Here is a 15,854-nt window from a genome sequence, read left to right as displayed (position 1 = left end):
AGCCTGCCATTTTGCGTCAACCACATGATGTGGACCCATCATGCTCTATTCACTTTTTATCTTTAAATCTTACCTACTCCAGTAAAATATTCTATTTTTAAGAGCTTTTTTGGTACATTTCAGAATAATTTAGTATTTAGTCAGTATATGGCTAAATTTTGTTCCCATTTATTATTGATAATATTAAATCTTTACAAAATAGGAAAGGATACCCAGCTAATTGGACTGATGATTTCTTATTTTTTCTCATCCATGTTCAAAATAATCCCATTCTTGGGAATTAAGTTTTCTAGATTATTGCGCTAATAGGGATTTAATGTTAAGACTAGTCTACAATCAAAAGTCTAATTCCTGTTGTTTCCTATGAAATGCCTTGGCTAATTTCAACTTCAGTTTCTATTATCAGATTTATACTAAGGAATTTTATTTTCAGAAAGTACGGAAAAAACCTCTGAGTTTTTCTTCTTAACTATGTACAGCAGCCACTGTTTTAAGTAGGTCAAATGGGTTTGATGAAGCCTTTCGTGGGACAAATTATAATGGGCTGAGTTGCTATTGAGATTAGAATGGAACAACATAAGTTCATAACTTCTTCCATGTATTTATGTATTGTGTTTCCTTCTTATTCAGATTTATAACAAGGTGATGCCTGGTGAGAAATTGACAATTGAGCATATCATCAGTACCTTGGAAAAGGACTTTGCCAGTGTAGAAGTGACTAGTATCCTGGGAGCAGATTCAGCATATGACAGAAATAGAAAGGTGAGACAAATTAATTCTTGGAGATAGGTTTTGATTTTAAGTGGCCATTGGGAAGAACCAAATAAAGGCAGCCTTTCAGAATGAAGGTAGTGACTTAGCTATGCAAATAAATTGAAGCTGTATGTTGCTTAAATTGTGAAGGTTGCATGTTTTATTATCCATTCTCTAAAGATTGTTCATGCACAGTAGGGACATTTTATGTATATTACTTACAGTTTTCCAATTCGGTACAAATAAGAGTCGCGAGATAATCTGTGCTTTAAATCCTAATAAATACATTATCATTTCTTTTTTTTGGATGGAAAATTGTTGAATGCTAAATCTTTTAAAGGGACATTTAAAATAAGTGAAGTATTATAGAAGGATTTTATTTAGATGTTGTCTTTTCCATTATTTCTGGAGGCTGCCAAATAATTCAAAAATTGTAAAGTCGTAGGCAACCGAATGGACTTTTGGCCAAAAATAGATTATTATTTGTAGCCATTGGAATGAAAGCTTGGGAGAATTTCATGGTTGTATGGAAACTCAATGGAATGTTTGGAGTGATCTTGACCATTGCCAACTTGAGCAGTAACTGTACAGTTACCACCCCTCCAGAAACAGGATGTTTGGCAAGCACCAAAGATTAAAAACTTCTTTGTTTTTAAATTCTATGAGCCAAGTCATTATGCTATGGTGTTGCGTATACATCAATGTAAACATTACTACCAATACCAATACAGAAGTCTAGCATGCTTTCAGAAAAGTCAAACTTGATACGTGTGACCATTTTATTCTTTCTTACTTCTTTTCTAGTATTTGTATATCTGTGCACATCTAATGCTACTGTGACACTGTAATTTCCTTTGGGATCAATATAGTATCTGTTTGTCTATTTGATGTATCAATTGCGTAGGTCATACTTCTTAAGGAACTGGACAGCTGGGTGGAACTTCATTTTTGGGTCTGGGGTTTAAAAGTTCTGTAGTCTGTTATAGATTTTAAAAGGTATAATTGATATAAAGCAGGGGTCCCCCAACCTTTTGTGTGCCATGCACCCATACCATTGACCGAGGGGTCCGTGGACCCTAATTTAAGAACACTTGATATAAATTCTTACAACATTTTGCTTCATGAAAGTAACTTTTGTCAAAGCACTGAATGATCAAAATCGTCAAGCTGTAGTAAAGTGAAAAATTCCAATTACGTTCTGGGACATTATGAAGACAATCACTTTGAAAATAATATGTAGATTATTTTTTAATCTTAGGATAATTTTATATCAATTTAAATTCGATTTTGATTTAAATTTAAGTCTTCTTAAGTTAAAGAATTTAATATCCTAAAAAATCTTTAGAAGAGTAGATTAAAAAATCTCTTCCATCTTGTGGGGGAAATTCAGAACACCAATCTAGTGTTCTAAAAAAAAATGAGCTGGGCTATTCAGAACTGTAAATTAGAAGTTTTCTTTTCCACACAATAGTATAAATCTGGAGTGCATTTGCTCTAAATGGTCTAGATTCTGGTTGTGTTGTAAATTCTAAATTGGAGAAAGATTTCCAAGAATAAGGGTGGAAAGTACTGATCAGCTATAATCTAATGGAGGGATTGAACAAGACTGACAAGTCTTCCATTATCTGTATTCTGTGAGTTTTGTTTTACCTTGAGACAGGAATATTCAAAAATCAAAACCTCTGGTTTTTGTATGTACTATGGAATTTATTCTAAGTGTATGGCACAGAATAAATTACAATTATTATCTGCATCTTTCTAAGCACTTACATAAGTGCTTTGAAATTGCATAAATTATTTAACAAGTAACAAGTCAAGTACTTTATTTGGAAATAAATGCACTCACAAAAACTGAATGAAGATTGAATATTGCAAGAGCCTTGTGTTGCATCTATGCTTTGTCGTATCAAATTAATGATTTATTACTTCAGATTAATATTTCTGTAACCTATTATCTTCTGTTTCAGGTGCTGTCTAGATTGTACAAAAGTGTGGTCTTTGTTGTTTATTAACTCAGTCCTGAAGAAATTGGTTCTTTATAATATAAATTAAAATTTAATGAGCACTCTCCAAAACTGAGCTAGATGTCCTGGCGGGGAGAGTTGCTAAGGCTGCTGGGGAGAGTTTAAACTAGAATTGTTGGGGGTAGGAACCGAACTGAAGAGACTGGGGAAGAGGCGGTTGGCTCACAAATAGAGAAAGCTTGGAGACAGTGTCTGAGGGAGGATAGGCAGGTGATAGAGAAGGGACGCGCTCAGACGATGGTTTGAGATGTGTCTATTTTAACGCATGGAGTACTGTGAACAAAGCGGATGAGCTTTGAGTGTAGATCAGTACTTGGAGCTATGATGTGGTGGCCATTACAGAGACTTGGATGGCTCAGAGACAGGAATGGTTACTTCAAGTGCCGGGTTTTAGATGTTTCAGAAAGGACAGGGAGGGAGGCAAAAAAGGTGGGGGTATGGCACTGTTGATCAGAGATAGTGTCACGGCTGCAGAAAAGGTGGATGTCATGGAGGGATTGTCTATGGAGTCTCTGTGGGTGGAGGTTAGGAACAAGAAGGGGTCAATAACTTTACTGGGTGTTTTTTATAATCCGCCCAATAGTAACAGGGATATTGAGGAGCAGATAGGGAAACAGATCCTGGAAAGGTGTAATAATAACAGAGTTGTCATGATGGGAGATTTTAATTTTCCCAAATAGCAATTGGCTTCTCCCTACAGCAAGGGGTTTAGATGGGGTGGAGTTTGTTAGGTGTGTTCAGGAAGATTTCTTGACACAATATGTAGATAAGCCTACAAGAGGAGAGACTGTACTTCATTTTGTATTGGGAAATGAACCTGGTCAGGTGTCAGATTTCTCAGTGGGAGAGCATTTTGGAGACAGTGATCATAATTCTATCTCCTTTACAATAGCATTGGAGAGAAATAGGAACAGACAAGTTAGAAAAGCATTTAGTTGGAGTTCGGGGAATTATGAGGCTATCCGGCAGGAAATTGGAAGCTTAAATTGGGAACCGATGTTCTCAAGGAAAAGTACAGAAGAAATGTGGCAAATGTTCAGGGGATATTTGTGTGGAGTTCTGCATAGGTACGTTCCAATGAGACAGGGAAGTTATGTTAGGGTGCAGGAACCATGGTGTACAAAGGCTGTAATAAATCTTGTCAAGAAGAAAAGAAAAGCTTACAAAAAGTTCAGAGAGCTAGGTAACATTAGAGATCTAGAAGATTATAAGGTTAACAGGAAGGAGCTTAAGAAGGAAATTATGAGAGCCAGAAGGGGCCTTGAGAAGGCCTTGGTGGGCAGGATTAAGGAAAATCCCAAGGCATTCTACAAGTATGTGAAAAGCAAGAGGATAAGACGTGAAAGAATAGGACCTATCAAGTGTGACAGTGGGAAAGTGTGTATAGAACCGGAGGAAATAGCAGAGGTACTTAATGAATACTTTACTTCAGTATTCACTGTGGAAAAGAATCTTGGTGATTGTAGTGCTGACTTGCAGCAGACTGAAAAGCTTGAGCATGCAGATATTGAGAAAGAGGATGTGCTGGAGCTTTTGGAAAGCATCAAGTTGGATAAGTCACCGGGACTGGATGAAATGTTCTTCAGGCTACTGTGGGAGGCGAGGGAGGAGATTGCTGAGCTTCTGGCGATGATCTTTGAATCATCAATGGGGATGGGAGAGGTTCTGGAGGATTAGAGGGTTGCGGATGTTGTTCCTTTATTCAAGAAAGAGGGTAGAGATAGCCCAGGAAATTATAGACCAATGAGTCTTACCTCTGTGGTTGGTAAGATGATGGAGAAGATCCTGAGAGGCAGGATTTATGAACATTTGGAGAGGTATAATATGATTAGGAATAGTCAGCACAGCTTTGTCAAGGGCAGGTCGTGCCTTACGAACCTGATTGAATTTTTTGAGGATGTGTCTAAACACATTGATGAAGGAAGAGCAGTAGATGCAGTGCATATGGATTTCAGCAAGGCATTTGATAAGGTACCCCATGCTAGGCTTATTAAGAAAGTAAGGAGGCATGGGATCCAAGGGGACATTGCTTTGTGGATCCAGAACTGGCTTACCCACAGAAGGTAAAGAGTGGTTGTAGATGGGTCATATTCTGCATGGAGGTCAGTGACCAGTGGTGTGCCTCAGGGATCTGTTCTGTGACCCTTACTCTTTGTGATTTTTATAAATGACCTGGATGAAGAAATGGAGGGATGAGTTAGTACATTTGCTGATGACACTAAGGTTGGGGGTGTTGTGAATAGTGTGGAGGGCTGTCAGAGGTTACAGTGGGACATTGATAGGATGCAAAACCGGGCTGAGAAGTGGCAGGTGGAGTTCAACCGAGATAAGTGTTAAGTGGTTCATTTTGGTAGGTCAAATATGATGGCAGAATATAGTATTAATGGTAAGACACTTGGCAGTGTGGAGGATCAGAGGGATCTTGGGGTCCGAGTCCATAGGACGCTCAAAGCTGCGGCGTAGGTTGACTTTCTGGTTAAGAAGGCATATGGTGTATTGGACTTCATCAATAATGGAATTGAATTTGGGAGCCGAGAGGTAATGTTGCAGCCATATAGGACCCTGGTCAGACTCCACTTGGAGTACTGTGCTTAGTTCTGGTCGCCTCACTACAGGAAGGATATGGAAGCCATAGAAAGGGTGCAGAGGAGATTTACAAGGATATTGCCTGGATTGGGGAGCATGCCTTATGAAAACAGATTGGGTGAACTTGGCCTTTTCTCCTTGGAGCGACAGAGGATGAGAGGTGACCTGATAGAGGTGTATAAGGTGATGAGAGGCATTGATCATCTGGATAGTCAGAGGCTTTTCCCCAGGGCTGAAATGGTTGCCACAAGAGGTCACAGGTTTAAAGTGCTGGGGAGTAGGTACAGAGGAGATGTCAGGGGTAAGTTTTTTACGCAGAGAGTGGTGAGTGCGTGGAATGGGCTGCTGGCAACGGTGGTGGAGGTGGATACGAAAGGCTCTTTTAAGAGACTTTGGATGGGTGCATGGAGCTTAGAAAAATAGAGGGCTATGGGTAAGCCTAGTAATTTCAAAGATAGGGACATGTTCGGCACAACTTTGTGGGCCGAAGGGCCTGTATTGTGCTGTAGGTTTTCTATGTTTCTATGTGTTTTAAGATAAGTGTTTTCTAAAGCTTCCAACAATTTGTTTCTGTTTTTAGCAAATAAATCTGGCGTTTCTTGGTAACATAACTAAAAATTACGTTTATGCCAGAATAGTTAATGGTTAATAGTTTAACGTGTATAATTGTTATAGCAAGAATTATTTTCTGTTGTGGATTGTGTGTCTGATACCTTTATGTCTCTTCATTAGGAAGGGAAAGATTACTATAAACAAACAGGCCTTGGCCCTCTGCCAATTGGCCTCTACAATGGCATGCCTTTCCCGAGAGACCAACTGGATCCTGATGAGCTAGAAACTGTGATGATGCACAGAATCTTGGATAACACTGCTTACTTCCAGAAAGTTGTTTACTTAGTAAGTATAGTTAACCTGTTGTCCACTTTAAATGGTAAAGTATTGAGCAAATATGAGCAGCATGTAAGAATAAATGCTTGATTTGAATTTTCATTTAATTTGATACCAAAACTGATTTAAGTCCAAGAAAGTAGAGGATTTCTGATAATGTAGCATGTATTGCTTGAAATTATATCTCATATTGGTACATTTGTGACTAAACTAGTATGTTTTTAAGTGAGAGAAGTGCATCAAGCTGGTGATGTGAGAAACTGCACTTTAATTGTATTTTTAGAGCTAATATCAAAATTGGCATCAAGTTGAGTGCCCATTTTTTCTTTCTCACCTTTTAGATAATGTTTCCATGGAAAGCATTTTCCAACTATGATAATTCAGAAGGAATTAGTTGTTTTTTTTTAAAACCAGCAATGAAAGGCTGAAAAGTGACCAAACAAAAGTCTTTGAAATTACTGGATTTGGACTATAAGACATAGGAGCTGAATTAGACCATCTGGCCTATTGAGTCTGCTCCACCATTCCATCGTGGCTGATTTATTACCCCTCTCTACCCCTTTCTCCTGCCTTCTCCTTGTAATCTTTGATGTCCCAATTTATCAAGAGCCTATCAACCTCGGCCTTAAATATACCCGGTAACTTTGCCTGCATTGCCATCTGTGGCAATGAATTCCACAGATTCAGCACACTCCAGCTAAAGATATTTTTGCTTATTTCTGTGCTAAATGGACATCCCTCAATTCAGAGGCAGTGCCTTCTGAATCCCTCAATTCAGAGGCAGTGCCTTCTGGTCCCTACTATTGGAAGCATTCTCCACATCCACTTTATCTAGAACTTTCAATATTCGCTGGGTTCCAATGAGATTTTCCCTCATTCTTCTACATTCCAGTGAGTACATGTATGTTAACTCTTTCATTCTTGGGATCATTGTCATGGACATCCTCTGGACCCTCTCCAATGCCAGCGCATTTTCTCTTAGATAGTGAGCTCAAAACTGCTCACGATATTCCAAGTGCCTTATAAAGCCTCATCATTACAACTTTGCTTTTGTATTCCAATCTTCTTGAAATGAATGCAAACCATGCATTTGCCTTCCTTACCACTGTCTAAACCTCAAGTTAACCTTTAGGGAATTCTGCATAAGGACTACCACGTCCCTTTGCACCTCTGGTTTTTGAATTTCTTCCTATTTACCAAATAGTCCACCCCTTTATTCCTTCTGCCAACGTATATGACCATGTACTTCCATACACTATATTCCATTTGCCACTTCTTTGCCCAATCCCCCAATCTGTCCTAAGTCATTTGGCTGACATTCTGCTTCCTCAACACTACCTGTTCTTCCACCTACCTTTGTATTGTCTGCAACCTTGGCCACAAAGCTATCAATTACTTCATCCAAATCATTGACATATAACATGAAAAGAAGTGGTCCCAACACTGGCCTCAGTGGCACACCCCTCGTCACCGGCAGGTAATCAGAAAAGGCCCCTTTATTCCCACTCTTTGCCTCCTGCCAGTCAGCCAATCTTTCATCCATGCTAGTGTCATTCCTGTAATACCATGGGCTCTTATCTTCTTAAGCAAGGTCAAGTGTTGCACCTTGTCAAAGTCCTTCTGAAATCCAAATAAGCAATATCCACTGGCCTTCCTTTGTCTATCCTGCCTGTTATTTCTTCAAAGAATTCCAAAAGATTTGTCAGGCAAGATTTCCCCTTTAGAAAATCCTGCTGACTTTGGCCTATTTTATCATATGCCTTCAAGTACTCTGAAACTTCATCCTTAATAATGGACTCCAGCATCTTTCCAACCACTAGCTTACCTTAAAATTTCATCTTTTTTTTCTGTATGACTTTTTTAGTTGCCTTCTGTCAGTTTTTAAGAGTTTCCCACTCCCTCTACCTTCCCACTAATTGTTGCCATATTGCTTGCCTTCTCTTTTGCTTTTATGTATCTTTGACTTTCTTTGTCAGCTACGCTTGCCTCATTCTCCCTTTAGAATACTTAGTAATCTTTGGGACGTATCTTTCATGGGCCTTCCGAGTTGCTGTCAGAATCTCCAGCCCTTGGTGTTCTGCCATCATTCCTGCTGTCATCCCTTCCAATCAGCTTTGGACAGCACCTCTGCCATGCCTCTGTAATTCCCTTTACTCCACTGATATATAAAATTTGGTTTCTCTTTCTCAAAGTGCAGGGTGAATTTTATCATTTTATGATCACAGCCTCTGTAGGGTTCCTTTACCTTCTGCTCACTAATCAAATTTGTGTCATTACAGAACACCCAATCCAGGATTGCCATTCCCCTAGGCAGGCACAATCACAAGCTGCTCTAAAAAGCCAGTCTCATAGGTATTCTACAAATTCTCTCTCTTGGGTTGCAGCGCCAACCTGATTTTCCCAATCTACCTGTATACTGAATTCCCCCATGGTTATCATAATATTGCCCTTTTGACATGCTTTTTCTATCTCCCTTTGTAATTTATAGTCCACAGCTTGGATATTGTTCGGAGGCCTATATATAAATGTCATCAGGGTCTTTTTGACCTTACAGTTTCTGAAGGCTACCCACAAAGATTTACATATTCCGATCCTACATCACCTCTTTCTAAGGATTTGATTTAATTTTTACCAACAGTCACCCCAGCCCCTCTGCATACCCACTGTCCTTTTGATGCAATGTGCATCCTTGGATGTTAAGCTCCTAACTATGATTTTCTTTCAGCCACAACTCTGAGATGCCCACAACATCATACCTGCTAATCTCCAACTGCGCTACAAAATTATCTACCTTATTCCCTATGCTGCACTCATTCAAAGACAACACCTTCTATAGTGCGTGAGGTAGCTTTAAACTTATTATGTGGTTCAAAAGTCCAAAATTAAGGGCATCAAGAAAAGGAACCATGAGTAAATCAAAAAAAATATTGAGGGAAACATTATTTATTGGTATCAATGTTTGACAAGATTCCTCAGTGGGTTTTGTCCTTGGATGATAGTTACCAAAGAGCATGCATTTTCTGAAGGATTAGGAGAGAGTTGATGAGAAATGCAATGCTCAGCTAAATGATTTTTTATCATGATGCACAAAGTCCTTTAGAACCAATGAAGTGTTCTTACAATTCAGTCGTTTTATAATTTAGGAAGCATAGCAGCCATTTTGTATATAGGATTGTGATAATGATGAGATTGTTAGCTCAACGGCCACGTGAGTCATCCTATGTCACTTTCAAGATATCCCACAGCAATTTATAATTGGTGAAATTTTTTTTAATGTTAGTTGGATTTCTTTCTTTGTTTTGTATAGTTATTAGTTATAGTTATTGGATGTGCAGAAACAAATTTGCATATCTGCTGAAGGAACAATGGGGAAAAGATCAGTTAATTTGTTTTTACTGATGTTTGTTGAGGGGAATTCAAGTAAAAATGTGCATAAAACTGCAAAGAGTTGCATATTTGTGTTGGAGAAGGAGATTTATTAAATTTAGTTCTTATCATTCATCTACTTATTATGCAATGCAAAAATCCAAATAGTTTAACAGTTGAGCAAGTCTGTTTGAGAGGTGACAGAAACCTTCAGAGTGTCAAAATATTATTTAAATAACTGTTTTGAAGCAGGAATAGTGGGGGTTTTCTTTGCTAGGCATATACACTGAATGTTTTCCAACTGTGCTGTGGATTTCTGTGATTTTTCTGGAAGCATTTTAGCTCTTAAAGTAAAACTTCAGCCAAGTTTGGAAAAGAAATCCATTTTGGTTGACAGAAAAGGGTAAGATGGGAAAGTACTTTTGTGGAATATACATGATACCACAGAAGCAGTGGCCTTTTTCTGTGCTGTTAATTGTATATCTTCTTTTCCTCCTTTCAGTAACTTAAGATTATGTTGTCACTTTTAGGGTGAATTGAACAATGACCACGATGTTGTTGATTTCATAATGAATCAGCCGACCATTGTTCCAAGGATCAATCCCAGGATTCTCAGCTCTGAGAGAGAGTACTTGTCTCTATCTGCCAATGGTGAGAGTTGTCAATGTCTTGCATAAAAAATGTTTTAAATAAGCTTCACTATTTTGCTACCTTTTGATTTTAATTTGATAAACATGTCCAGTCATTATGGGAAAGCAAGAGAAAATCTGCAGTGGCTGGAAATCCAAGCAACACACAGAAAATGCTGGAGGAATTCAGTAGGCCAGGCAGCATCTATGGAAAAGAGTACACTTGACATTTCAGGCCGAGACCCTTCTAAAGGGACCCTGCTGAGTTCCTCCAGCAATTTGTGTGTTGCAATCATAATGGAAGTTAAGCTTATTAACATGGGTCTCCTGAAGTAGCCTCATTTACATCCTTCACCAAAGGTAAAAATTAATCTGGGGTGTGCAGCTGTGTTCTTTGAGAGTAGTTTACTCTGCTTAGAAAGTCAATGCTCGATCCAAATTTGTGAATCAAGTTTGGTGAGAAGACAGTCACTTGAAATATGAAAATTATAGACTGATGTAACTTTTTCAACAAGAGCGGACTGGAAGAGATGCTGAAGAGTAAAATCGCCTGGTATTAAAGGTTTTGCTATTTATGAAGTTCATAAGTCAGATGATGCATTTAGTTTACAAATTTTGGTAGAACTCTTCAGTAAAAGAAGTTGGGTTGTAGTTATGTTGTTGGAAAGTCTGTGGTCTTACATCAAAGAGAGCTATTTATTCATTTATCTTCAAAATTGATGTAATATTTTATGTTGATAACTTTGCAGTGATAACTTAGAATTCTACAAAATAGAATTTAGAGCAGTTGACTAACTGTCCTTTAATTTCAGTTGAATTAGCCTATAGTGCTTGTGGATATTTAATGAACCCACATCTATTACAGCTGATTATGGAGTGGATGATTATTCCCGTTTTGCCCTTCTAAAATCTGAGGAAAAATCTGCAGCTGTGGCGGACAGTATGTCTTATTTGTCTAAAAGAGGTATGATACTTTGTGGTGATTTTATGTTTATATGTATGATGTAAAATTTATTTTGCTATAATACGTGTGTGTGTATACGTACATATATAAAATCCCTAAAATATGGCTCATGTGGCTTATGCTGTCTCTAAAGAAAAAGCATGAATGCATAAACTGGAAACATCTGCTGAAGTTTTTGTTTAAGGTGACTGACTAAATGCTGTTAAGTAAATATTGATTTCACACAAAGACTTGTCAAAAGACATTCCCAGACAACCTGGTCTTTTGGAAAAATCCTTCATCGGTTTATCACATTTCTTTGAAGCAGAATATTAAAATGTTAAAAACTTAACAATGATAGACATTCCAATCAATAGCATTTCTAAACATCGAACTACATAACAGATCTAAACCAAGATCAGAAATCTGAAATGTTTTATAGTGTCATTTTTTTAGTAATTAACTTTTATGTTGACATGGATGCAGCCATGCTTTATCCAGCTGAGTTATGTGAATAATATTGCTTATCACTTCTACCCTTTCAAGAGAATGGTATTAAATTTGTATCTGAAAATGTGACAACGCAAGGCCTGGTACTGAAAATCTTTGCTGAGCAACTGGCTGGAGTGCACCAGAACATTTTCAACCTCTCTGTGCTGTGGTCTGAGATTCCAACCCACTTCAAAAGGACAGTAATCATAGTGATGCCCAAGAAAAGCAGGGTGAGACATCTCAACGGCTATTGCCCAACAGTACATCAACTGTGATGCAGTGCTTTGAGAAGTTGGTCAAGGTTAGAATTAACTATTGTCTGAGTAAGGACCTGATGCCACTGCAGTTTGCCTCCTGCTGCTACAAGTCTTTAGCAGAGGCAGTCTCACTGGGTCTTCACTCTACTTTGGAGCATCTAGATAGCAGAAAAACATAGGTCAGACTGCTATTTATTAACTACAGCTCATCATTCATTACTATCACCCCCCTCAGTGTTAATCACCAAACTTCAAATCCTGTGCCTCTGTAACTCCCTCTGCAACGAGATCATCAGTCTGTACAGATCAGTGATGACATCTCCTCCTTGCTGACAGTCAAAGCAAGCGCACCTCAAGGATATGTGCTTAGCCTACTGCTGTACTCTCTACCCTCATGACTGTGTGGCTAAGCACAGCTCATATACCATCTATAAATTTGCAGATGACAGCATTGATGTTGGTAAAGCCTCAGATGGTAATGAGAAGGTGTATAAGAGTGAGGTAGAATCAGTGGTTGAGTGGGGTCGTAACAGCGTTACACTGATTGTCAGAAAGACCAAGGAATGGATTGTGTACCTTCGAAGGGGATGTTAGGGGAAAGCTCCAGTCCTCATTGATTGGCCAGCGGTGTAAAATGTGTGCAGCTTTGCATTTCTGGGTGTCAATGTTTTGGAGGATCTGTCCTGGCCCAACACTTTGATGCAATCATGAAGAAGGTATGCCAATGATTCTACGTCATTAAGAGTTTGAGGAGATTTGGTATGCCACCAAAAACTCCTGCAAATTTCTATATACGTACAGTGGAGAGCATTCTAACTAGTTGCATCACAGCTTATTATGGAAACTCCAATGCAATGCACAGGGTCATAAGAGGTTGCAGAAGGTTGTAGTCTCATCCATCTCCATCACATGCACAACCCTCCCCACCACTGAGGACATCTTCAAGAGATGGTGTCTCAGGAACTTGGTATATGTCATTAAGAACTCTCACGATGGGGGTCAGCCTACTTGTTAATACCATTATAGCAGAGGTTATGGAGCCTGAAGATCTACATTCAATGGCTTCTTCACTTTGCCATCAGATTTTTGAGCTGTCCATGAAACTACCACATTATTCCATTTTCTATGCCATTTATAAAAAAAATAATTGCTTTTGCCTTCTGTTACCACAAAGCAAGTAATTGGTAGAGAGATTGAAGACTGTTGCAAGAAACATAAGATTATTTTAGTAGGTGATTTTAACTTTCCACTTATTGGCTGGGACTCCCAAACTGTAAAAGGAATAGATGGAATAGAGTTTGTCAAATGTGTTCAGGAAAGTTTCCTTAATCGTTACGTAGAAGTCTCAACAAGAGAGTGTGTGATATTTGATCTGCTATTAGGGAATGAGACCGGGCAGGTGACAGGTTAGTGTGGGGGAACACTTTGCATCTAGTGTTCACAATGCCATTAGTTTCAAAGTAAATTTGGAAAAAGATAGGCCTGGTCTGTGGGTTGAGATTCTAAATTGGAGAAAGGCCAGTTGAAAACCTTGGTTTTCAAAAAATATTGAGCCCCTGGTTAAGGGAAAAGAAGGAGGTGCATTGCAGGTAAAGGCAAGCAGGAACAAAGGAGGCGCTTATGGAGTATAAGAAATGCAAGAAAACACTAAAGAAAGAAATCAGGAAGGCAAAAAAAGGCATGAAGTTGCTCTAGCAGGCAAGGTGAAGGAGAATCCTAAAGGATTCTAGAGACATGTTAAGAGCAAAAGGATTGGAAGGGACAAAATTGATCCTCTGGAAGATCAAAATAGTAATCCATGTGTGGAGCAAACCAGATGGTGGAGAGCCTAAATAATTTTCTTGCACCTGTATTTACTCAGGAGATGAACACAGAGTCTATAGAAGTGAGGCAAAATGGCATCAACTTCATGGACCCCAAACACATTAGAGAGGAGGAGGTGCTTGCTGTTCTAAGGCAAATCAGGGTGGATAAATCCCCAGGGCCTGACAAGGTGTTCCCTTGGACCCTATAGAAAGCAAGTGCAGAAATTGCCAGGGCCCTGATGGAGATAGTTAAATTATCCTTAGTGGCAGAACAGGTACCAGAGGATTGGAGGTTAGCCAATGTTGTTCTGCTGTTTAAGAAAGGCTTTAAACATAAATGAGCAAATTACGGGCCAGTGAGTCTGACATCAGTAGTGGGAAAGTTATTGGAAGGTATTCTAAGGGACCGGATATATGAGTGTTCGGATAGACATGTATTGATTAGGATAGTCAGCATGGCTTCGTGTGAGTTAGGTCATGTCTAACTAATCTTTTGAGTTTTTTGAGGAAGTTACCAGTAAAGTTGATGAAGGCAAAGCAGTGGACATATTTGACAAGGTCCTGCATGGGAGGTTGGTCAAGAAGGTCCAGTCACTTGGCATTCAAGATGTGTTAGTGAATTGGATTAAACATTGGCTTTGTGAGAGAAGCCAGAGAGTGGTAGTAGATGGTTGCCTCTCTGAGTGGACTGCTGCAGGGATTGGTGCTGGGTCCTCAAGTGTTTGTCATCTGCATCAATGATCTGGATGACAATGTGGTTAAATGGATCAGCAAATTTGAGATGGCACCAAGACTGGGTGTGTACTAGACAGTGAGGAAAGCTATCATGGCTTGCAGAGGGATCTGATCAACTGGGAAGAAAGGGCTGAAAAATAGCAAATAGAATTTAATGCAGATAAGTGTGAGGTGTTGCAACTAAGGTAGGTCTTACACAGTGAATGGTAGGGCACTGAGGAGTTCGGTAGAACAAAGGGATCTGGAAATACAGGTCCAAAATTTGTTATTAGTGGTGTCAGAGGTGGGTAGGCTCGTAAAGAAAGCTTTCGGCACATTGGTCTTCATAAGTCAAAATATTGAGTACAGAAGATGAGATGTTATGTTGACATTGTATAAAATATTGGTGAGGCCTAATTTCGAGGATTGTGTGTAGTTTTGGTCTCCTACGTACAGGAAAGATGTAAACAAGGTTGAAAGAGTGTGGGGAAAATTTACAAGGATGTTGCTGGGTTTATTGGACCTGAGTTACAAGGAAAGATTGAATAGGTTAGGAGTTTATTCTTTAGAATATAGAAGTTTGAGAGGAGATTTGATGGAGGTATACATAATTATGAGGAATATAGATAGGGTAACTGCAAGCAGGCTTTTTTCACTGAGGTTGGGTGGGACCAAAGATAAGCTAATGGTGAAAGGGAAAACTCTTTCACTCAGAGAGTATTGAGACTGTGGAATGAGCTGCTGGCACAAATGGTGAATATGAGCTCAGTTTCAACGTTTAAGCGGTTTGGATAGGTACGTATATGGCAGGGGTATGGAAGGCTATGATCCCCGGTGCAGGTCGATGGGAGTAGGTAGTTTAAGTGGTTCAGCATGGACAAGATGGACTGAATGGCCTGTTTCTGTGCTGTACTTTTCTATGACTAATTTCCTGCCATAGAAATCAGTGAGAATAAATATTATTCTGATCCTGAAATACTCAGTTTTAGCAGTATCTGTGGGTAGAAATAAAGTTAAGATTTCAAGTTAGTGATGTTCCACCAGAACCTGACAGTGTGAGCTAATCAGTTGATATGTATGTATTATCTAGTAACAGTGTGATCACTTGAGTCGAGTGTGTCCTCAGGTGGCTATAGATGCCAACCTAGGACCCAGTGTGGGTACAATTAAGTGGTGGCTGTGGTTAGTGGTTGAGTCTTTTACCTGTTCATTCTCTCCTTTTGCAGCTGCTGCTTGTTCTTCTGGCACAGAGGAGGTCTCTCTCATGTAGTGCAGCTCCCTCTGAACAGATTTACTCCATCTATTGAGTGCAATGTCTTCCCAGTTTTTAGGTGTAATGTTTAATTTCTTCAGACTAATTTTGATATTAACCTCGAAGCATTTTCTTTGCCCACCAG

General features: G+C 39.1%; 1 protein-coding gene across 2 annotated transcripts in view; it reads left to right on the top strand.

Moving 5' to 3' along the window:
• Positions 1-15,854, top strand: part of uggt1 (UDP-glucose glycoprotein glucosyltransferase 1) — a 177,258-nt gene that overhangs the window by 44,764 nt on the left and 116,640 nt on the right. For both annotated transcript variants that reach the window (XM_073040806.1, XM_073040805.1), the window contains exons 17-20: positions 631-762; positions 6,096-6,260; positions 10,148-10,268; positions 11,112-11,210. In XM_073040806.1, coding sequence (XP_072896907.1) covers positions 631-762; positions 6,096-6,260; positions 10,148-10,268; positions 11,112-11,210 — 517 coding nt within the window. The remainder of the gene's footprint in view (positions 1-630; positions 763-6,095; positions 6,261-10,147; positions 10,269-11,111; positions 11,211-15,854) is intronic.

The sequence above is a fragment of the Hemitrygon akajei genome, chromosome 3, assembly GCF_048418815.1.
Source record: "Hemitrygon akajei chromosome 3, sHemAka1.3, whole genome shotgun sequence".
NCBI classification, from domain to species: domain Eukaryota; kingdom Metazoa; phylum Chordata; class Chondrichthyes; order Myliobatiformes; family Dasyatidae; genus Hemitrygon; species Hemitrygon akajei.
Note: the sequence above shows the minus strand (reverse complement) of the source record. Positions and strands in the feature narration are given on the sequence as shown.